At 42.4% G+C, this 24,589-nt stretch overlaps 1 protein-coding gene across 5 annotated transcripts in view; it reads right to left on the bottom strand.

Moving 5' to 3' along the window:
* Positions 1 to 24,589, bottom strand: part of CSNK1A1 (casein kinase 1 alpha 1) — a 32,465-nt gene that overhangs the window by 1,543 nt on the left and 6,333 nt on the right. The window contains exons 3-10 of one of the 5 annotated variants that reach the window (XM_068206230.1): positions 18,812 to 18,938; positions 16,900 to 16,998; positions 14,433 to 14,516; positions 11,569 to 11,708; positions 8,413 to 8,491; positions 7,350 to 7,424; positions 5,905 to 6,011; positions 4,932 to 5,044 (exon numbers count right to left, since the gene is read on the bottom strand). In XM_068206230.1, the coding sequence (XP_068062331.1) occupies positions 4,932 to 5,044; positions 5,905 to 6,011; positions 7,350 to 7,424; positions 8,413 to 8,491; positions 11,569 to 11,708; positions 14,433 to 14,516; positions 16,900 to 16,998; positions 18,812 to 18,938 (824 nt within the window). Of the gene's footprint in view, positions 1 to 4,890; positions 5,045 to 5,904; positions 6,012 to 7,349; positions 7,425 to 8,412; positions 8,492 to 11,568; positions 11,709 to 14,432; positions 14,517 to 16,899; positions 16,999 to 18,811; positions 18,939 to 24,589 lie in introns of those variants that run through there. The other 4 variants (XM_068206228.1, XM_068206229.1, XM_068206232.1 and 1 more) reach the window with 4 other exon arrangements.

A 24,589-nucleotide genomic window follows, 5' to 3' on the forward strand; every position in this document is an offset into this window, starting at 1 on the left:
CTGGGATGGAAACGAGCAACGGCATTCACAGGAGGAAAATTAAACAGCAGTTATGGTCATTCAAAGGGGAAAATGCTGCTCCATCTGGGAATTGCAGAGTTCCTGGTGTCCATTTCCAAAGGCAACCAGCATTGGCCACAACTCTGGAGCTCACACACCTCTCACTCACACCTACTGCTGCACTGGGAAGCAGGCTTAATGCACCAGCTGGATGCCACATTCCTCCAGCAGGAATTCAGCCCAGCAGTTTGAAAACAAGCTGTGTTATTGCCACTAGGAAACAGGATGTAATTTCATAGGATTGTTTTCTACTTGTCTGCAGTGGCTCATGTTTATATCCCTGAATGTCAAGCTGTCATCTGACTGCAGGGTGCTCTCCAGAGACGCAGTACGGCAGTGTCACACGGCCAGGCAGGGGATCACTCACCTTACAGTAACTGGTGCCACCACAAAGCCACGGCAGCACGCTCTGGGCAGCCACAACAAGGCAGGACCTGTGACACTGCCTGGGGAAGCAGCACACCTCAGCCTTTGGAAGGACAAGTGCTGACTCACATGACAGGGGAGGTGGTGCACACACAGCAGTTCTTTAATGCTCAGAATTCCAGACGACACTGGGGACAGGGAGAGTACAGGAACACACACACATCTCCAAGAACCAGGTGCTGCAGGCTAAGCCAGTCCTCCCTCTGTGCTCCTTTCTGGTGACTCAGGTGGCAGGGCTGTGCTTTACAGAGGAACAGCAGCCTCAAGCAAAGATGGCCTCGCCAAGCGAGTTTCCGCTCTGGACGCTCTCCAGACAGGATGGTTCTGGCCATGGGTGAATTCATCACAGCAACAGCCACAACTCCGAGTTTTTGCAACAGAAATCTCTTCTCGGTGAAATACAGACAGAGCTGACCTCAGCTATAGCTTGTGCTGTCATCCAGAGAGAAGCAAGTGCAAACAAGTCTTACTGGTCTCACATTCTGTCCAAAATGTTTCTGGAGAGCACCCAGAAAATGGCTTTAACTCTTCCAGAACGGGCTACAGGTCATTTCAAAGAGGTTCAGTAACTTCTTTCAAACCCAGTGTAATGCACTGGTCATATTAAAAAAAAAAAAAAAAATCCTGCACCAGCATCAAGACAGCCTTTCCCACTTGAGTGCAAATTCCCACAGAAAGCCCAGCGACTCCTGAGTTCCCTAATCCTTACTTGATGCACACAACCAAAAATTATGCTGTTTTTCCATTTAGTGTGTTCAGCAAAGAACACTGATTCATCTTTTGAACCACTTTCTCCATCAAAGCAGCCAAAACAAAGTCAACAAAGGAGAGTGCTGAAAGAGATAGATCAACTCATTGCTTCAACAGTCTGAATATTTCACAAGAAATGGAAGCCTGAACCTGAGGACAAAGGACATCCTACCAAATGATTTGCTGCTATCAGAACTCCTCAAACCCAAGGTAATTTGGGCAGGAGAATGTCCAGCTACAGAGAGCAACAGGGAACTGGATTCTACTCAAAATGTCTCTTCAAAGTCCTGTAAAGACACAGCCCAACCACAGCTGTCAGATGAGATGGAGATACTCAGCACACAGAGCTCTGCTGGCATGAGGAACATGCTGGAGAGCTCATGGTGGCATCTCTTCCACAGATCTTCACTCCATACGGGGCCAAATCATCACTCCTTGTCCCTCTGAGGTGTCACCCAAACCTCAGGAAATCTCTGTGCTACGTGAGGGATCCTCAAATTGCTTTATTATTACCATGGCTGAAGATCTGATTGACAGGGGAGCAGCAACTGCAGTGTAATTCTCTAAAAACCTCCTCAGTTTGAAATGCTTAAACTTTGTGTATTCTCCATTTCTCCAGACAAGCAAGTGAGAAGGATTCAGGTGTCAAGAATTCTAATTCTCAAGCAGAGAAGTCTCAGTCTGTTCTGAGCAATCCTGCCACCACCACAGGCATCCAGCGAATATTAATGGACCTGCTGACAGCCTCGCAGAATCTCCACTGCCAGGAGTTAAAAACACCTCTCCCAAATGGACCTGGTAGACTTTATCCTGCAGATTGACTGCTTGAGTCACTTTTATGACTGAGGGAAACTGAGTGTAAGCACAGTTACAAATCACACCTGAACAACTGCTGCACTGGCAAAAGAGAGCAGCCCAACTTCCCCGAGTCAGCAGAGCTCTGTCTGCTGGAACAGTTCACCTTCTCCAAGTTCCAAACCAGCTGATCTGGCTGTTACAAAAGACACTGCACACAGTTCCAGAGAGGGGCAGGGGGAAAAAAAACTGAAGAGAAAAAAGGCCATGGACAGAACAGGTTATTCTGGAACCAAGCGGAAGATTTAGCCTGGATAAATTCTAGGATTCATTGATGATTTAGCATGGATCTGAGTTAAGGAAGTCAGGAATATCTGTAAATGAGCACACTGGACAAACAGTCTGAGTCTGTCCTCTGGTCCACCCTGCCCAGATGCACATCTTCAACAGCACTTTACAAATAACTGCACCTGGACCTAGCTATTTGCAGGACTCCTGTTCAATGGATAGGGTTACCAGAGGGGTAACATTTGATACCAGGAAGCCTTTTAAGCCACTTCCACACAGGCTTTGCTACAGCAACTACAAAAGAATTTAACAGAACTCCAGAAAAAATAATCGGGTATTTCATCCTCTCCAGTGTGACAGAGCATCCAAGCCACACAGCCTCCTCCTTCAGCTTAGCTGGGTTCAAAAAAATCTTCATTAACAGGCAGAATTCCCCACAGAAAGACATGTAGGATTTTAGGACTCTGGAAATCTTTACTTTGATGAAGAGATGAAGCCTCTGAAATCTTCAGATGTTTGCCAAGCACTTCTTTAATGCTCTGCTGACATTACAGCTTGATCAATCCAAAGGTTCTTTCTTGGTGATGGGGAGGGAAGAGGAGAGTCATTCCCCAAAAACCCCAATGAAATTGTGCTGAAACACAATGTGATGAATTTCATCTTCGCTGTAGCAAGGGGTCTGTCCCAAAGGACAGTGTGATAAGGAATGTAAATCAGTGAATGAAAATGGTCTAAGGCTCCATGGCAAAGCTTCCCTGCTCATCCCTGGCCGTGAGCTCAGCTCTGCTCTCTGGCACTGAAGCATCCCTTCCAGGTGCAGGCAGATAATCACTTTAATGACCTTTTCCTTCTTCACACACAGCACTTGGGCACAGACTGTCTGAGCCAGGAGAGCAGCACGTTAAACCTCAGAACACTTCAGCAAAACTGTGTTTCACCAGCTCACAACTTTATTTTCAGGGCAGGTTCCACTTACAGATCATCTCCTCCTGCAAAGCCTTCACTTTGAGCATGAGCTGTTGTGAGGAATGTGCATTTTTGCTCAAATTATCTTCTCCTGCTCAAACAGCCAACCCCTCCACACCCCAAATTGGGCTGGGTTCTGAACTTCAGTCAGTTTCTCTATTTCAGGAAACAATCCATGCCCAGGTGCTTAATCACCCAGTCTGCTACTGGTGTTGCAGCTGCAGGAACTGGTTTCCAGCCTGTCAGATCCAGCCACTCTGCCAAAAATCTGACACTTAATGGCATCTCTGAGTTTTGATTTTTTTTTTTTTTCAAGGACCACTTCAATCTTGGGAAAAGCAGCAGGTGTTTTAATACCACATTTATTCTGAACAAAATGTGGTATTTTGATAGCTATTTTGACTAAAGACACCTGGTAAGGTTTGAATGCTGCCACAACAGGTGAAGAACAATGTTTAAGTTTATTGCAAACACTTCTGCATTTCTTTGATTTCCAGGATTGTCATGTTAGCAACTATGTAATTTTATGCATATAAAAGTGACAGACAAGAGGTACTGAAGAGCAGCAATGCCTCAGTACAGAATTTAAACCTTGCTTCTCTATTCTCAGTCACACAATCTCATTAGTTTTTATTTTATCCACAGCTCAGCTGCAGGAATTGGTTTCATGGCAGGACTGTCTCAAAACCGCACAGTTTCATCCTAGAGACTTACCAGATTCACACCAGCACATTTGCAACACGCACACACCAAAAAAAAAAAGTATTTTAAAAGCTTCTAGACCATGTGGAAAAAAAAACCTGATTTGTCTCTTCAAACTCAGTTTTCAGTTATTACACAATTACATTTGAACACGTCACAACATTTCCCTTTGAAACCATAACCTAGAAACATCCAAAAATCATCAGGAAACCTGAAGCCCCACCCCAGAGCACCAAGATCCTTCAGAAAATTGTGAGTTGGCAAACCACAGCAGTTTGGGGTTACTGCTTGATTTAGTCAAGGCATTTTGAGCTCACTGGTCCCTTCCTTGAACTCTGGACCAAATGTCTCAATGTAAACCCACCGGAGGAAGCCAGAGCAGTCACAATTTTCTGTTCCCAGTGTTTGAGGCATACAGAACAGAAGCAAACCCACAGCACTGTACCAGCTGCCACAGAGCAGAACCCAAAGTCTCTAGATCCTTGCCCAGTCAATGAGAATTATCCCTTAAAAAGTGTTAGGTCTAGGATTTTGGATTGCATTATATATTTATACATATATAAGGACATATATATGTATATATATAAATCAAAATAAATAAAAATGTCACATTCCCAACACCAAGTCAGTTTCTTGTTTTTGGAAAGTGGTTAATGCGGGAGCAAAAGATGCAGTGGTTAAAAATGACCCAACATCCCCAGAAGAAATGATATGAATAACAAGGACATTTTGGTATAAAGTTAGTAGTCAAATTCTCCAAGGACGTCTTTTGGTTTTGCTTTTGAATTTAAGAGCCAAATGTAGTTTTGAAACCACCTCCTTGATCTAACACTTGGAATTGCCGCCGTTGTCCAAATTCGTGGAATTTTTGTTTTTCCTGTAACGTCACTTGGTTCTTGGCTACTAACCTTTCATGTTACTCTTGGATTTGTCAGTTTGCTTGCCTGTGGGGGTTTGGGCCTGCTGCCCCTGCCCACTGGAAGAGGCTGCCTGCTGTGCTGCTTTCTGCTTTAACATTGTCCAGTCGAATGTGTAGTCATACTGGTGGTTCAAGGTCCTGCAAGAGAGGGAGATGTTCTGCTGTAACACATCCGAGCTAACACCAAGCCCTGCCTGAAATCCCACAACTAGGGGATAGCTCCTTCTCTAAGCTACTTTAGAGATTATGAATGGTTAGAAATGCTAAGTATTACTAACTTAAAGGGATTCTTGCAGCAAGCCCAAATGCCAGCCAGCAGCGTTTACTCATTGCTTACACAAAGGTCTGCACTTGTGGAAGCAGCACTTCCTCCCAGCCCAGCTCACCCACTGTCTGCACTGAGCTTCTGAGCTTTTTTTTTTTTTTAATATAGATATAATTTCAAGGAAAGACTGCAGTATTGTACATCACTGAATGGGAATTCTTTGGATTCCAGAAACCTGGGGGGAGACTCCAGAGATCAGTACCAGCCCTTCTTTTGACAGATGCTGTTCACTGCACAAGGTGGAATTTATGTTCCAGTTGCTCTAACGAGCTCAATGAAGTAGCACTGTTCTCCTCCACTGAAATTTCTCTCCTGGGAACCACTGCTGGGCCCAGCATCAATTTCCAGACATAAAAAGCTTCAAAGACTTCTACCAAGGGGTCAACTTCTTATGGTACTCATGGTACTTGCAACAGAACCTGAAGCATGGGCTCAACCCTGTGGTCACATCACACAATGCAAAAACAAGAGAATCTTTTCCCTTTATGTTTTAACATTGAACAATAATTTTCAGGTCCTTTAAACAGCTTTTGAAGCTCTGAAATGAAAGGGAGTCCCAGAAGAACTCCCTACACCACACACACAGGAGCTGCTCTCTGCAGTGCCAGTCCCACAGAGCAGTTCCCAACTGGATCCCTGAGAAGTTTCTGTACTTTTCCACTTGGAGACTGACCTGAAAAGAATACGGAATAATTGCCTCAGGTACATGTAATCTGGTGCCTCTTCAAAGCGCAGGCCACGACAGTAGTTCAGATACATGGCAAATTCTGCAGGGAACCCCTGTAAATCAACAGTGGTAATCAAGCCGTGGCTCTCAGCAAAAACCTTCTAACAAAGGCAAAAAGATGTACATCTGTCTCTAACAGCAGAGGAAAACTAGATGAGGATGCATGAATTAATTCCACTGTGCCCCCAGTTGTTAACGTGTTCTGTAGTCCAGCATGTGGATTTGCTTAGGTACACATTCCTTCCCCAGAACTGTTACCTCATGGGTGGTTTGCAAACATAAGCTCTCTGCTACCCGAACCTTCAACATTTAACTTATTTATAAAGCACACTATTCATCCTAATTAAATCTTGTTCTTATTAACTCTCTAAAATAATGATAATTATCTGGTGAGAGATTCTATCTTGTTTCCTTGATAATCTGCTTGAACATTGTAGAGACAAGGTCAGTTAATAAGCATTAAGTGTGAAAACCTAAATTATGAAAACTCCGTTCCAAGATTTTCTGCTTTACATTTTTAAACATTCAATGCTGTATGAAAGCCGGCCTGTAATAGGTAATAGCACACAGAACAGTGCTGTAAAAAATCACAGGGTGTAACATCCCTGGAAGTTCAAGGCCACACTGGATGGAGCTCTGAGCAACCTGGACAAGTGGAGGGTGTCCTGTCCCCAGCAGGGGGTTGGAACTGGATGATTTTTAAGGTCCCTTCCAACCCAAACCATTCCATGAACAGTTCAACAGCTTGGGAGATGCTGTCAGACTCTGGGGATAGAGATGTGCAGGACTAGAAAGGGCAATCCTTGGCACTGCTGTCTGAGGGGTACAAGCCCTGCTGTGTTCTCAAGGATCTTTGTTAAGAAGCACTTGGATGCCACAGTGCAAGAGGAATCTTAAGACTCAAAGGAAAACCTTGGAAAAACAAAGATCACTTGCATCCAATTGCACTACAGCCACTACTTGAGTAAGGGCAGAAAATATGAACCCTCCTGGAGAGGCAGAAAGTGGATGTGGGCAAGCCAGACAGCTCCACCTTGGTTACTTATTTACTTCTGAAGTCAAACTTGCTCTGTAAACGTTGAAGAACTGAACAAGCCTCATGTAAGAGAGATGGGAGCTCGCACACCCAACAGTCAGCAAGACCTGAATGATGGTGGCATGAACTTTGCCAAGGAGCAGCAGCAAATGCTGCCCTTTACACACATTCCCAGTCTTGCTGGGTGGCCAAACACAGGCACCCAGTGCCTGCCAAAGCAGTATTATTCAGCAGCAAATGCCATGTGAGGCTATTTAATATATTGGCTCAAGTTTAGGGAAAAAAACAACAAACAACAAACCAAACAAGAAAAGAATTTCCATTTCACAGTATGACATCATTTGGAAACTCTTACCTTACACAAAACCTCAACAGGAGTGGACATTTTCTTTTCACTAATCTTTTCATACTTTTGCTTCTTTGTTGCAGCCTGTGGAACATGTAGGTCACAATATAAGAGATATTGTGCAACACTGGATTAACAAGGACAGCAGCAAAAAAAAAAAGACGACAAAAATCCTTTGGTCAACCATAAGTATTTTATGTGAAATCTCCAAGTCCCACACACTTATTGCAAAGAGAATGAAGGTCAATCTGGTATTAAGATTTGGCCACAGTTTAATACCATTTGTCGCAGTCTAATGCTTCCATCACATGGCACAGCTCGTGTAGTTCTAGCTGCTGCTTGTGTCCATTACCCACAGCAGACTTGCAGCTACATTTGCCAAAGTTGTATTAATTCCCACTCAGTGCCCCATTCAGGGCTGCCTGGTGCTTCAGCACCCTTTACATTCATTTGCAGCTGAGGAGTTCCAGTGGCCCACAAGCTGCTGCCTTTTTAGAAACTGTGCAGCTGCAACACCATTGGAATTACACAACTCTCACACGAAGAAAGAAAAACAATTGAAACATGAAAACCAATCACTGGAGTCTAAATAAGTGAAACAAGAAATGTCTGCCACATTTGTAGCTGGCTCCCATACATGGAAATCCTGAACAAGCTTGCTGCAGTTAATAATTATTCAGTTGTGCCATAACCTGGACTGAAGATACCACTGAGGCTGAACTTGCCAGGCAAGAGATTATTTCCATGCTCTCTCCAGCAATTCAAAAAGCCACTAACAATGTTATTTTTTATTTCCCAAAGGGGCCTCAGCCTGCAACAGGACAATAACTGGCAAAGATGATGTCAGCTATTGTTTAGCATAAATTTTAAGACAGTCCAACAATGCACATTTTGCCTGCTGCGTAAGAGGCAGAATCCACAGCCTATAAATATCAAGCTTTGGGAAAAGCTGCTTTGTACAACTGAGGCTAATCATTATACAAACCCACCTGACAGGCAGAAGCATGCTACCCAAACATGAAAAAAAAATATTTAAAGGGTGGGGGAGGGGGAAAAAGGCATCATAACCTACCTTTAATCCTTGCCAAGGCAGACTGGTTCTGTTAAAGTACATCAATACATAGCCTAAAGACTCCATGTCATCCCGACGACTGCAGGAGGAAAAACACAAGGAATTACAAATTCTGGCATTTCTTACTTTATTCCACAGTTTATTATTTATACTTTATTCCATTCAAAAATTTAAATTAAAAAAAATAATTCAGGAATAAACCCTAATAGTACCATAAGATAGGAAGAGATCCTATTCATTTTTAAGCAAGGAATATTCTGTAGGTATTGTGTGTTCTAAGCTTCCATCTGCAATTACACTGATTTGGGAAACAAAAACTTTGGAAAATGAAAAAAAAAAAAAGAAACATGAAATGTCTTTCCTGCCTTCTTAAGTAGCTTGGGTAGAAACTGCAGATTTTCCTGTAGAAACCATGGAATGCATTGTAAGAGAGAATGAGGTTAATGAGGTCAATAAGGCTGTAACATCTTGTCAGTCACATTTTTCCCTGAACCTTGGCTCAGTCTGAGATCAATCCTGACCACCTGGTCCCTAAGGGGCATTGCTCCTTTCTTCCTTGCCTTCTGTCAAAACCCCCTGAGCTGCCTCTGATTTTAAAAGGCAGCAATATTTATGAATCAATCTGAGAGGTGCCTCTGCCTTCTTCCCATGGAAGTCTGTTCCAAGGCAGCTGGAGAACTCCAAAGTGATCCAGCACAGACTTCACTGAGAGCTGGCACAAACTCTCATGCAAAAGCCTTCAAATGCTTTCTGCCCTGCACATGTTCCACCTCCCCACTCTGGCCACATGAACACCACTGTACTTTGCTCACAGCTTTCCTGAGCACCAAGAGCAGCACAGTTCACTGGAGTGGAAAACACACTCCAGGATTTTTTTTTTTTCTCTTGGCAAAGTTGCCTCTTCCCAGCTGTGGTAAAATCAGATTTTTCCTCTGACTGCCCCTCTGCAGCTGACATCTATTTAATATGAGGCAGAAAAATAACTTCTTTTCTCCTCCCTGCTCCTTTATGGGGACAAGCTGGTGGGTTTTGCTGCTGCTCTCTCACCCAGAAAAGGATTTACAGGATGGCAGGACAGACTCTATACCTCCTACCCCAACAAGGATCAAAAGGCTTACAGTGGAATGGCAAACAGGATTACACACAAAGGTGAGGGGAAAACAGCTCCCCAGAAGTGGGAACAGGCTCTAACCCGATCTATCTGCAGATCTTGGTAGGAGAAGAAAGAAGTTGGTGATGTTTTTGTGTTCTAGCCCAGACAATAGAACCAGAACAGCCTTGCAACCCTCACTCATGGGCCAGCTCTGTGACCCTTTGGGGAACAAAGGCAAAGCTATCCCAGGAGAAAATCAGCTTGGCTCCCTAAAGCTTTTAGCACAAGGCCAGAAAAGCTCTGCTGTGCCCAGGGAAGAGGGGATTGGTTCCCTCCCCTCAGGTCATCTCAGCTGCAACATGAAACCACAGACAAAAGGCTGAAAAATGATACTGAGCCCACAAATTCCAGTCTGCAAAACTTGCTAATTCCATTAGAACTGCAGATTCTAACCACCAACAGCATTCAGTGAACCTGCACAGGGCCATGACATAAAATTATGTTTTCTGAGAAGGCAGTGGTAAATTCAGAGGCAATAAAGGGATTAAGAGTATCCATCCCCCATCCAGCTCATTGTTTTAATGTTTCATGTTATGATCTTGTAGTAGGAAACATTTAGTTCTGTAAATCTGTAATGGGTCCATTATTACAATATATTGATAAAAGTGGTTTTCAGGATTTGGAAAACAGGAAAATCCCCTCCATTATTAAAATAAATACCACTGCAAACAGCTCCTTGAGCACAGCTGTCATTACCTGTAGGAAAACGTGTTCTGTAACAGGTAAAAGTACAGGACTAGAGGCTGAAATATTCTGCCATAAGCTCCAGAACTGGTTTCTCTTGATTACAGGAATGCATTACTTCTTTGCCTCACTGCTGGCTTGACCTAGACAGTTCAGCAGCTTTTAGCAAGCACCAACCTACATTTCTAATTATAACAGAATTCCCATTACCAGCAGATATAGTGTAAAAGCCAACTACACTCAATTGTTAGTGCCCAACTAAATTCTAAAGTAACATGCTTTTGCAGATCCCTCCTTCACTCTCAGGTGCAAGCACAGACATTCCCTTACCAGAGCTGCTTGGGATCTGTGAATTGCATTTATTTCAGAAGTGACACCTGTCATTATTTCCCTGAGCCACATGCCAAGCTGGCTTAAATAATGGCACTGACAGACAATAAAATACCCAGAAGTAAAAAAAGGAAACATGGAGCATGTTAAAGCACCATTTGTGGGTTACATGTTCTGTTGAAGTTGACCATGAGAAATTCTGTCATTCCCATCTTGGTTAACACAAAGGTCAGAGGCACAGACATTCCTGGAAGCTTTAACTATCCAAGAGAGGTAAAGCCACACTCTTCAGTCATCCAATACAATTTTTAGGCACAGATGTAAGGAAGAGAGGCATCCCTTGATATCCCACAAGTACCTAACACTTCCAAACAACCTGAAGTGCTCTCTCCACTAGAAAATACTAGGATTCTGTGGGAACAAAATGCCTTTGATCCAGAAGATAAAAATGTGTTTGTTGATTAAGCAAAGCTCTAATAAATATATCCACACACGTGTGTACATACCTACAGACTTGAAATAAAATACAGTGTGATTGAAGGTATTTAAATCTTGCTTGCAGGCAAAAGGAGAAATGTTTTTCTAAGTTGAAGAGAGTGAGAAAACAGGCCAGACACCAGCTTTAGAACACCCTTTTTCTGCTTACAGAAAGGCCTCTCAAGCCAGTCAGCAGTGGTGCCAACAGGTACCAACACATCAGCAAAGTGCACCATTTTATGTGTGAAGGGCCTCTGACAGACCCACATCAAAGTATGGCTTAGCCTTTAAAAAGCCAAAATAATATGCAGAGCATCCACCTGACGTCTGCAAGACACACAGTCTCTTCAAGAAGCAAATTAGGTGCTTGGATTTCCCCCCCTTATCCCTGCACAGGCAGCCAAAAGGAAGAACACTTGCAAAGAGATGGATACACTTTTCATATAGAATGAGTTCAGACTCTCCAGAAGTTTCCCAAGACCCCTCTGCACCCTCCAGAACACTGCACTCACCTCTGCTCGATGCCAAGGTGTGCATTGATGCTGGCATATCGAGCTGTGCCAGTGAGATTTTTGTCTTCTCTGTATGGTATGTGTTGCCTTGTCCTGTTGTCCCGGTACTTTTTGGCCAAACCAAAGTCAATAAGGAATAACTTCAAGAGAAATGAAAATAGGTTAGATTCCTAGCCAATTCCCCAAATTCCCAACTTCTTTCACTAGGCATTAGCTATGTTTTAAGACACCCAGACAATGTAACAGCCTACAGTTAAAAGAAGCAAAGTAACAGTGCAGAGGCCAACCAGCTTTAACTAGTCAGTTAAAAACTCAATGGTGAATTAGTTCAAGCCTTTTCTCAATCCCCTGCAATGGATTAGATGGGGCTACTCAGCCTCTGGAGCTTAGTTCTACCACTATTTTCTATCACTACAGCAGTCTGATGACTGCAGTGCACAGCTGAGGGAGGAAGATATGTGAAAGCACATCCCAGACCCCACTGGCACCGGAGCAGGGCACACACACGGAGTGAAGGGCAGCTCAATGCACGAGGCACATCCTGCAACCTCCTGTCCCAAAGAACAGTGGCCATTCTGCAGAGCACAAGGCCAAAACCTTCCCCAGCAAACAAGACAGCTTGTTCTTGGCTCACTTTAAGGCCCCCAGAACACTGCCACAGCAGCAGGACAAACGTGCTGGTTTTAACACAGCCAGGAAGCTGGAGCCAAGGAATGGATCCAATTTGGGTTTCTAATAACCAGGCTTGCCCAACGATTTGGTATTTAGCAACCTGAGTGTGTGGTAATTAGTGTGTGGTAATCAGTGTGCTGCCAGCCAGCCCACCTACAAAGGGTCATCCAGGCTGTACTTTCTTGGGCAAGGTTTCAGGACTAGGCAAAAAAAGCTGAGGCAGAAAGAAGTACATAAGGAACCTTTCAAATTCTAGCACTCAGACTTCAAGCTACAAATCCTAATTCCAACACTGGATTAATGCTACAGGATCAAGGACTACAATCCCTACAGACTGATCAGCACTGCAAAACTAACTTGGGTGGGGGCAGAAGATGATGGAAAGAAGACATTTAAAGTTTGATAGTCTCAGTAAAAACCAACTCAGTATCACCTTAAAGCTGATTCCAGAACTGAAGATATATCTTTAAAATCAAACTGGAGACTAAAATGCATCCAAGGCTGAACTGGGGGGGGTGTCACTGGCACACTGGAAGTGCTGTGAACCAGGAAGTTCAACTCTGCATGAAGTATCCAATATACTGAAAATTTCTGAATTGCAGAGCAGCTACGGTTCAGAATTCTGATTCGGGAAGATTTACCAACTACAGTAGCCTAGACAGGAAAAAGCAAAGCTAAAATCCTCTTAAACTACTGGTGTCAGAACAGAAAACCTGGGGTTGAAGTCTCGCCATGATTTACATGCAAACACAAGGCGCTGCAGTGCTAACATTTGCTGTTCAGGTGAAAGTCATCCTGAAAAGTCCAGAATGCTTGGAGCAAGGGACATAAACCCAAGTTTTTAAATCAACTCCACTGCTCAGACAGCTCAGCAAGGTGTGGGTCTTGGCTGTGCTGCACCCAGAACAGGCAGCTACTCAGGGAGCATGGATATGTTCCCTAGCTACCAGGAAATCATCTGATGTGCCAGGAAATATTTGCTATTGAATCCCAAAGCAGACAGTATAAAGCTTTACGTGATTGCTCTGCTGTGACTTTCCTAGAAGCAAAGCCTGAGCTCGACTGCAATCCCTTATTTTCTGACTTGGTCCACAACAGAGACCTGTAACTGGCTATTATTTTTGAGTAGCAGCTTCCCTGGGGAAGTTTGCTCTCTTCCCTAGCTCAGGATCAGACTATTTCCCTGTGGATGGGTTGAAAGCAAAGGAATGAGTCCCTCCTGGAAAGAATTAAGCTGGGAAACACAGCCCAATCTGGATGAGCACAGAACGTCCCAGTGCCAGTTCCCAGATAACCTCACACCACCTTCATTCTGTTTGTTGCACTATCAGCAGGAAACTGGAGAAGTAGGGCATGATTTTTGCCAAGAGCAGCTAGAGAAGTAGATCAAAGTCTGTGCCTTTGATAAGAAAGTTTCAGAAGCAGACAACAGAAGCCTGTCAGCTTGTGTACAGCAGGAATCCGCCTGGGATTTAATCCATGGAGATTACTGTGGAAAGCTAGGGACCAATGGCCAAGCTCCTGAGCAGTGATTCATATTCAGCAATTTCCAGCTGTCCTGCTACCAACTGGCAAATGGGCTCCTCTCTCTGCAATTCATCTTCTCCTCAAGAGTCAGAAACATGACATTAGACACTACAAGATAAGCTCCTGCTTCTCCAAGACACAGCTTTAGAGTAATTTCAGTTTTCAAGCACAATGGACAAAAATATTAAGTCTTCATTACACATTTGAGGTCATTTTGAACGAAAACTGCACGGGGAGGAGTCTGGCTGAAGTGATAACAGAACTTCTCCACGTGCATCCATAGGAACTGCAGGAAACCTTCAGCAAGGCAAGCAGGAGCCCTGCTATTTCATGTCTATCCTTCACCACATTTTTAGGAGACTGCCTTTTGAGTTGGAAAGACCACAAATAAAACCTGCACCTGAAATCAAGCACGTACATTTAGCCCTATCAAAGTTTAGAAATAATTCCACAATTTAAACAAGCGCCACAGGGAAACATCTTAGTAATGTTACATGTTTGCCAAGTATGTCTGAATAATGCCAACATAAGAGGTGCTTTTGCAAGGTCTACATTCTCCAGAAAAACGAAATAAAAAACAAAAAATAAACAAACAAAAAAAAACCCAAAACAAAAATAAAGCACATGAATTTGGGGTTGAGGTTGGAATAGGAGACAGTTCAGACCTGGTTTAATCCTGAGAAAGATGGGTCCTGAGAAGTACTAACAGTCATGCTTCTTTTCCTCTTCCCCACTGGAGATTCTAAACACTGAACAAACAATAGAGGGTGGCAGTGCATCAAACAGTCTTGCTTACATTGCAACATTGGCCGGCGCAGACAGGCAACACCGAGGCGTTCGAGAAAGAACAGGGTAGCCAAATGCCATCCTTCTTCCACCAAGCACTGTACTTTTCAAAAAAACTGTATCTTTCCATCTTTTTTTTTTTTTTTTTGAGTCATATTTTGATTATTTATAGTAGTATTTTTTATTTTTTGCCAAGGAGAAAATTTGACAGATGGGACAAGGTAAATTTCAACTGTGAGCCGCTCCAAAATGGCACTGCCTTAACCAGGGATAGCAATGGTGACATTTGGCTCTATTAAAAAAGGAAATTCAAGTTTTTGCTTACAAAAGCAGCCTTTGGTTCCACAAACTGCCCTTCCCCCATAAGATATTTAGAAAAAGTAAATCTTCAGTAAGGAAGAGGTAGAAGGCATTTAGTCACCTTAAAGTTTACTTTCATAAGCATGCAGGGCTTATTTCTAGCAGAGCTGGAAATTCATCTTTTAAGGTGGGAGCAAAATTTCTCCCAGTCACCAAATTAAAATTTGGGGGGAAAAAATCAATTTTTTTTTTAATATATAACTGACAGGAAGCTACTGGAACAAGATTACCATGCTGTTCTAGTCTTTGTGGCTGATTTTCTTTGAACTGTGTAGAGTCATCTCTAAAAACCCCAAAACTATACTTGGTTACAAAAAGAAACATTAAATACTGTATGGTGGCAAATGTTTCCTAGACAAAGCACTTGATTCCAAACTGAAGGAACCCATTCTGTATTTTGCTCATGTAAAACTATTAATTTGCACTTGGGTCAGGAACTACCTCCCTAACCCCCTGAAATATAAGTGAAGCCCAGGCCCACAGTGCTTTACCACCATATCATTGCATGGCTCCCTAAAGGAGAAAAAATCCAATGGTTTGTAGGCAATTTTGTCTTTGATTTCAGCTGATGCAAATCTAATGTGTTCCTCCTCTAAAGTAAGCAGAGCAGCAATTTCTAGGCCATTAATCCACACCAAGATGAACTGGAGTGCAGCAATGCCAACCTAGCATGACTGTGCAAAAGTATAGAAAAATGGCCCAAAAAGAACAATTGGAAATCAGAAACTAAAACTAGGAAAAAACCAAAATAAAAGTTTTCAAGTTCTACTTTGAGTCATGCCAGAGAATTAAGGAGCCTAAACTGCTCAACACAGCAGAGAAAAATAGAGCTGTACAGAGTGAAAGTATGAAACTTGGGAACAAACAAAGTTTAACAGCAACAGGATTACATAAAGACTGCCTTTCAGCTGGAATTACAAGTTTTTCCAACAATGGTTGTCTCTAAACACTCAGTGCATTGCACCTCTTCAGACAAGAGCTGTTATCTCACATTATCCAAGCTTTCCCCTTCTAATGCTCATGGCCCTGACGTTGGCATTCATACAGGCAAACAAAGGTAAACATTTTGATTACTGGTAGTGCCTAACCAGATGAGACATCCTGGGATGGCATCTAGAGAAGATAAGTGGGAATCTTGCTTCCAATAAACAGCTTGATCACATACATTTGTCCTGAAGTTAATTTCTAATCAGTAGCATGCTTAATGCATTGCCAATGCTGCCTGTCTGCCCGAGCTCGACATACAAATTGCAGGATTAAGCATATTTCACTCAAGAAAACTAAAAATAAAATTAAAAAGTTGCTTTCCAGGCAGGAAACATGCACTTCTGACTATGTTTACCCATCCCAAAAAGTGTAACAACCTCAGCCCACCCCCCACCCACCCTCAGCTTTTTTTTCCCCCCACAGAGTAAACCGAGACAAAAATTTTGTTGTACAGCAGGTATTCTACAGCTTAACAGTTTTCCATCAACATAATTGCATCATTTATTTTATTTATAAAGGCATCTGCATGTTGGTTCTTGGTCTTATCCACAATTCTGATGGTTGAAGAGACTTTACCAGTCTGTCACTGCAAGGTTTAATGCCCTGCTGACTGGTAGGTCAGGAGCTCCCACGGTGCACAAATTGTTTTCATCCTAGGAGGTCAGCCCCAAAGCCAAAGATTTGACTTTATCATAGAGCAATAAAATGCTATGACAACAGACATCTGGAGAGAAGTAGTCAAGTATTCTCTAGGGTTAGTTTATAACCTTGTTGCAAGTCTAGAAATCATCTTGCAATCAAGTGCATCTCCCAGGGTGGGAGAGAGATCCACAGCGTTTACAAGTGGACACCAAGAAAACCAAGTTCCCACACCCAAGAACTGTGGTTTAGCATCCAAAATAGCAATTTTAGCAGTGGATTTTACAAAAGTTGTGCAGCTGGAATCAAATCACACAGGCATTCTCTCTGCAGCTTGGAAACAAAGAGCTTTGGACTAACCTTATTACAGTGACGCCCAATACCCATTAGGAAGTTATCTGGTTTAATGTCTCTGTGTATAAAATTCTTTGTGTGCACATATTCAATTCTACTGATCATCTGTAAAAAAAACCAGCAATATGTAAGATTTCAAAGAGAGCAAGACATTTCAATAAACCTTCAATGAAAGCATGAACTTTTAGTGTTACCTTCCTCTGCAACTTCAGTTTATGCTTTTGATTAATGAAAACCAATTTTTTAAAATGCTGAGTATTTTCCTTTCATGTTAAAATTCCACAATCTTGGTCAGAAACTGGCAGATTAAATACCTGAATGATTCCCAGATACTGAAGTTCATGTTTTCAACTATAGCATCCTATTAAAAAGTAATTGTTTTTCCTTATTTCAAAGGTTTTATAGCTACCACAAGCCAATTTTAAAGCTCATTCCCTCCCCCTGTCCCAGTTACTCATTCATCTGGTTATTCATTCATCAAACATCACTTTTCCAGGTAACAATTTTCATGGAGCAAGTCACAACTTGATGGTGGCCCATCCTGCCATACCTAGGCTACCCTGATCCCAGAATATTTGGAGACATGGAGAAACTCTGGCACATCTGTGTCATCACACAGGGCCAACCCATTTCCTGTGGGTGAGGTCAGGGCCCGTGGTTATGCGGCACAGCTCTGCAGCTCCTCAAACACTCCTCTTGCAGCCTTGAGTTGTTACATCACACCCCTGACAGCTGTTTGCTGGACTGTGCCCTAAAAGCCACTTCTGAGCACTGCTATCCCCCATTTCTGGCTGTTTCCCAGCTGACAGCCAGCTAATGTTTACCATCCTAAGGAATACTGCACAAACCCCTGGTGGATTCCCTGCAGAAGCTGTCACACCCAGAGTCTGGATAAGTGAGCAGGCAAATGGCTCTCTAAAGCAAGCACATCACCCTCTTAGGGCAGCTGAGAACAGGGACAGCTGACCTTGTCTCCAGACAAATGCCTTCAGCTTCCTTGGCCAAGAGCCTGGGATTCTACGAGCATCTGGCTAAGTGACAACTTGGTACTGATATCTATTACGTAATATTAGATGAAATTTCAACTACCATTGAAAAAAATCAACTTGAAAAACCCTCAGTGCTTTTCAAGGAGCTGAAGGAAGCACAATCAAGCCATTTATTAAGCAGTAAGAAATAAATATGGCTGCTCATTTCAAATGCTGTATTCTCATGACCAAGTTGGAAAAATATCAACTGCTATAAAAAAAGACTTAAGAGAGTTTTAGAGGCCTCAAATATGTTGGAGGTAGAGTGGCATCTCCACAACAGCTTTAAGAACTGTGTGTGAGGACCAAACAAGCAAGGCAGTTATTTATTATTAGCTCACTGTCTGATTCTAGTGATGCCTTGGATCATTTGTCCTTGGTCTCCAGCTAGAGAGGAATTGTTTTGTCTCCCTGCTCTGTGAAGAGAGCTCACCATCCGCTAATATGAAGCTCAGAACTACACACTAAAGCAGCACAGGATCTGAAAAATATAAAAGCTAAAACCTGAGGCATACAGGAGGGTGTGAGAGCACAGGGACAGACTTGCATGTTGTCACCACAGGTCCCATTGACTTAGATCACCCACAACTGGAGAGTGTTTCAGCCCCTCCACCACAGCCCCTGTGGTGATACTGACAGTGAATCCACCCAAATGAGTCTGAGTATTTTAATGAAGTTGCCCTTAAAGCAGCAGCACAAAGGAGCTGGCAGCTGCAATGCCCTCCCACTCGGTGCATTTTGTAGAGCAGAGCACACAGAAACCACCTTTACTTTGTCCTAATTTAGGTCAAGTGTTCACTTAGTGTATAAAACACTGCATCAATTATTTAAGCCACTCTGCAGGAATCCCTCAGGGCTCTGAAGCTGCTCCCACCAAGGTGTGCACATACCTGGTCTGCTAGCATAAGTACTGTTTTCATCGTAAACCTGCGAGAACAGAAGTTGAAGAGGTCTTCCAGGCTGGGCCCCAGAAGATCCATGACTAGAACATTGTAGTCCTTTTCTTGACCATACCACCTGCAAGAAAGGAAATGATCCAGCATTATTAGCAGGAATCCTGATGCAGCCCAGGGTACCCTCAGTGCTCTCAGCTGCAAGGGCATGTTGCTGACTAATGTTCCATCTTGAAAGCTAATGAGAAATTAATGCTGGTAATATCTTATTTTTCCTGGAAACAAAAGTCTGAGCACAAACCAGAATACACAAGTTGGCAATTTTCCCTGAAAACACTACTCCATTTCAACGACCAAAATACCAGAATGAAAATGCAACCAAAGCAGCAGGGTCCTTATACTGAGGGGAATGTACAACGCCTGGACTGAAATTCCTCTGCAGGACACCTTACTCTCATTGTTCCTGCATCATTTCACTTCACAAAACCATCTCAACATGCCTTAGGCTTTGTTTTCAGGTCTTACTTCTCTGCACCACACCAAAGCAGTTCACTCACATACTTTCTCATTTATTTCTCAATTTTAAAAATGCCAATCAAGTTCTATTTCCAATTAAGTTGAAGATAAAGGCTCTTTATCAGGCTTTTAACATCATAGAGAAAGCAGCACTTAGGTGTCAGAAAAGCTAAAGTAGAAACATAACAAAATATTAATTGCAGCTGTATTGTGATAGCAACCTTTAAGTGCCTAAGATACCAATTTTGGACAAAAATAAAGCCTAAAAATGCTGTGAGGACAAGCAGAAGTCCTTGCATGGATGCCTTCCTTTCCAATCCATGTTTGACGTTTCCACCATAGCCCTGCTTTATTGCATCTACAGCTGGGGGTGGTTATCCTCCCACCTCAGCTCCTGAGCAGACCTGGAGTCACCCCCTGGACTCCTGCACATCTCAGCTGTGAATCTCCACCCTTGAAAGACAGGGCTGGATATTCTCCTCTCCAGTCCTTCTGCACGCCCCAGATAACTACAGTTAAGTGACAGCTGTGTGTGAAAAACTCATTTGAAGCTGACATGACACCTGTTTGATCAGAAGGCTGCAATTTTGCCTTTTCTAAGCTCCTGGTCCTTACATCAAGTACCTTCAGCCAGTCCAGAGAGAATTTCCCTCAGTTTCCCAACAACAGTGGCATGGACGAGGTACCCCCAAGGATGTACCTCACAGGAAGAGCATGCAGATGAAAAAAAAAACAAACAAACAAAAACCCCTCAAGATTCAGCTAAAGAAGCAGTTGGGGCTTAAATATCTGTACAGACACTTTATTTCCACTTTAGGCAATGACTCCAGTACACCAATGCATGGTTGTCTGGAAAACAGTCACCACTGAGAAAGTCAACAAATTCCTAGGTACTCACAGGATTCCAAGCTTAGCTTAGCTGGGATAGTAAAATAAAATGTTTACAAAGCCAGAGAGAAAAGATTCTATATTTGGATTTGTTTCAGGAAATACTGGCCTGTACCTTCCCACTGTCTGGATCCTAGGAGAAACCATGCCCTTCATTCCTGCATTGTTATAAATCTGATTAAAGTTATATATGAGCTGTGGCTTACGCTCCCTGTTTTACACATCAGTCTAGACCTCTATACATTCCCTGCATCAAAATGGGATGCAGAAAATATGTATTTCAAAAGCAATATTCAAATGAAATGCCAACAGAACAGCTCTGTAAACAACTCCAGGGGTCACAGGTGAAAATGAAACATTATGGTCACCTAAAGAAATGAAAATTGGAGCAAATGACCTGCCTAGGTATTCTGTCCTATGAAATTTAGGTTCATTGAGAAAAAAAATTAGTGAGTAATGGGCTGAAATGAAGAATTTTAAGGAGTAAATCAAGATCTAGATAAAGTACTATTTTCTTCAAGGGATGGAATTCTAATTGAGATGCTGAGTGTAATTGTTCAGCACAGCAATGGTTCAGTGCCCAAGAGATGCAGTGAAGGGAAAAAGATCAAAGATCAACCTTCAGAGGAGCTAAGAAAATTGAGTCCCAGCCTGACAGACAAGGTGAAGCGGATGCAAAGCAAGCCCACCCTGGAAGGTACCTTTTAAAAACCTTTTTGTTCCTCCACAGGGGTCTGTCTGCTGAGTAAGTGCAGTAATTCAGGATGATTGCCCAACCTCTGTTTGGCCTATTTCTATGTATGAACATGAAAATTCTCTTCTCCTGACCATTCTGCTCTGGTGGAAAGCACATTCAATTCTCCAAGAAAAAGAAATAAGGCAGATCCTCTTAGTATTTCATATTCACATTTACCTGCCTGTAATTCCTCACTGAAGACTGTGACACCTATTCATTTCACTTCTGGCAACTGGAACTTCTTCCAAGGTATCAGAGTGTTTTATTTACTTTGCTAACACTCCAAGTAAGTTTTCGTTTTCCTTGGAACACTTCCAGGGAAAATGGGATTAGGAAGTAAAGCAACATCATGTCCACTCAAGGTGTAGGAGCTGCTACCACTGGCAGCTCTGAATGAAAGAACATTAGAAGTCTTGACTTTTCTTAAGAGAATTTGGATATTGGGATATATAAAAGCTGGTGTCCCAAAAAGAGATCTTCACAAGTTCTTATACTGCATCAGCAGGGAAACTTGGAATTCTCTACTAATATGAGGGAATGATTCATACAAAGCCCTGGGCAACTGTCAGGTGGCACTGGCATCTCAGAATACAAGTGTGCCCACATGTCTGAGAGATAGATCCATGGGCTTCCATCAGCACACTTGAAATCCTTTCCCTCATAATAAAGTTGAGGAAGCAACACAAGTAAGGGAGAGTTTTGGAGGAGTGAAAAATGGGAGCAAGAAACTGAATTATTTGAGAGCCATTTTGGGTGGGTAATTACTCAATTTAATTACATATACGTATTATTTCAAGAAGAGAAGCTACTTTGCTAGAAAAAATTCTCCTGATCTTTCTCTAATTGATTCCTACTGTGCTTTACATCCTTACATAAAACATTAACAGGACAGAATCATGAGGAATAGTTGAGTGTACCCTTGAACAGGCAGTGTCACATAAACATCTGATACAGATGTCACAAACCTACTTCAGCTTCAAGGTGTGCCCAAGCTCCCAGGCAGGAAAATGCTTCATCACTCTCCCTTCCCTCATCTGTTTCAAGCTACATAATCAAAATATTCCAATTAGTCAGAATACAGTAAACCTCTTTTATGAAGCTTTCTATCAGAGCAAGGTTAAAGGCTGAGCACAGTGACCTGAATTTGACTTCAGTGACTTGTCTGTGTGAAAGACCAAGAGTGGACACATCACCAAGTTTCCAAATCATGTGGTTTGAGAGCCTCGTCTATAACCCCAGCATAAACACAAAGCTGAAATTTTCTAACATCTTGGATTTCAGTATTTGAGCTCTGTGGGAACATCTAAGTCACACCACACAGCAGTTTGAGAGAGTTTAGTTTCTAAGTAATACACAATAAAGCAGGTATGATGTCAGGTCACATGCCAAGTGGATGTTTACTTGAACTGACATGGGGTGGGTTTTTTAATTCTCTTGACTAACCTTGAGACAAGGAAGTGAACTCTTGATGCATATCTAGTACTTGGTGGCAAACACCGTAGTCAGCTCTACCCAAACTTAAATCCTTTTGCCTTTTCAGAGCTGCATCTTTCAAAAAAAAATCAATGATTTCTATTTCAGCAACTGCATATTTTGTAAATAATGTCAAGGACAAAAGAAATGTTTGAGGAAGTGTTTTTTAATAGTTTGGTTTGTTTTGTTTGCATTTTTTCTTTTACCTAAGAAAATATTTCATTTGGTTATTAGTAGTATTTTTTCACATCTTCCTTTGAAAGGGTCAAACAGAACTAGGCAAACTAGCAGATAAAGGGGGTGAAGGGCTAACAGAATCACACAGAAATTCCAGCCCAGTTTCACACTACTGTGTCACTCACACAGTCCCAATCAATAACCAACAGTTTCATTCACTACACTGGCAATTATAATAATTACAACGAGATAACAAACCCAGCACAAGTTCCCAAAATGTGTGAGAAAGAAATAAAAGGATTCAGGAGATTCACATTAAAAAAAAAAAAAACAAATTCAGATCAAGATTGAGGAAATTACTGAATTAGTAAATGACAGCTGTAAGCCACTGGCAAAGAAACCCCAAATCCCAGAATTTTGAAGACATGGAGGCAATAAAGGCACCTCACTTTGCCTACAGCTTATACAAAAAACCAGAACATGAGCTCAGTGTCACAAAAAACTGCTCCCACCACCAGACAAACCATGACAAGATCATTTTGTTCCAACTTCATAAAAGCTCTCCTCAATCAACACCTGCTTTGCCAGGTAGCCCATCCTCCACTAAAGGCTTCTGTCAGCTCCATCACTGACTATTCCCACAGGGGCTCTGGCAAGCTGGAATTACAAACAGAGCTACAGGAGGCTGTGCTTTGGTCAGACAAAAACATCTCCCGGTGCCTCACTGCAGGGAAGGACAATTCTTCCAACACTGAATATTTAAACTCAAACCTTTACACTTCCAGAAATGTTTATACCCCATTACATAAAGGGTGATTTTGACTTCTTTGACATTACATAAACTTTTGCCACTTTCATAAATTATGGTGTGTGACCCTATGATTACTCTGTGTAATCCTATGTAATTAAGTTACTCAGCACTTGTGTTTTCAAGCAACAAGTGAAAAGAGTTCTCTTGACAGAAATGGAGATTGTCAGAAGAACTAAGGTGGATTTAAAAGCTGTTAGAACAAAAATATAAGGTGAAAAAACAAGCTGGAAAGAACTTGCTAACAGAATTACCTGAGATCACCTAATTAGTAAGTTTGACAAGTCAGCAGGCACATGAGGGGGAACATGCAAGTCTGGAAAGCCTCATGGACACAAAGGATTCAGACATCCCACAGAAATCCAAATGGCACTGATGTGGTGAACACTCTGGAAATGTATTCCAACCCTGCCAGCCCTAAGTCACTCACACAAAAGTCTCTGAACTGGGCATTAGTCAGATGATGGGACTAAAGAGAAAACACTGACCTCCCTGTAATTACATAGCTCTGATATCCCTGAAAAATACCAAGTTACCCTAACAGGAAAAGTGCAGCTGTCCCACACAGAACCTGTGAATTGGGATCACTGCTGCAAGCCCTGTCACCAACTCGGGAAAGGAAACCCAAATCCCAACAAGGGCAGAAAGGAGACTTCAGGAAAAATGGGAGGGTTGTGACCTCTGCAATCATTTACTCAAACAGTTCAGCAAGGCACTTATGGAGTTATGCTATTAGTCCTTATAGATACAGGAGGATGAGGAAAGAGAAAATGTTTTTAACAAAAATCAGGGGAAAAAAAAACTGGCAGTCGACTGCCTGTGGGTACAAGCATTATCTTCAGGCACACTGGCTCTCTGTGTCCAACAACACAATCATGAGCACTGCCCTGCTGGCCTACAAAGTTGTGATGTCACACCTGATTCAGACTCTTCTGCTCCCATGTTCTCAGCACAGACATCTCCTGACAAAAATGACAGTGCAGACAAACTGGAAAGTGAATTCCGCCTATAAAAATGCACTGAGTCTTACAGACTCTGAACCAACACATAAGAGAAAGGTAATCCATCAGAGACTCATTTCTAAATTGACACATATTTTATATTTCTGCTTTATCTCCCCTGAAACTGGAAAAGCACTTAACTGCTAACCAGCTAGGAGTAACAGAAATGAACTCCA

This window comes from Anomalospiza imberbis, chromosome 15 (assembly GCF_031753505.1).
Source record: "Anomalospiza imberbis isolate Cuckoo-Finch-1a 21T00152 chromosome 15, ASM3175350v1, whole genome shotgun sequence".
NCBI classification, from domain to species: Eukaryota; Metazoa; Chordata; class Aves; order Passeriformes; family Viduidae; genus Anomalospiza; species Anomalospiza imberbis.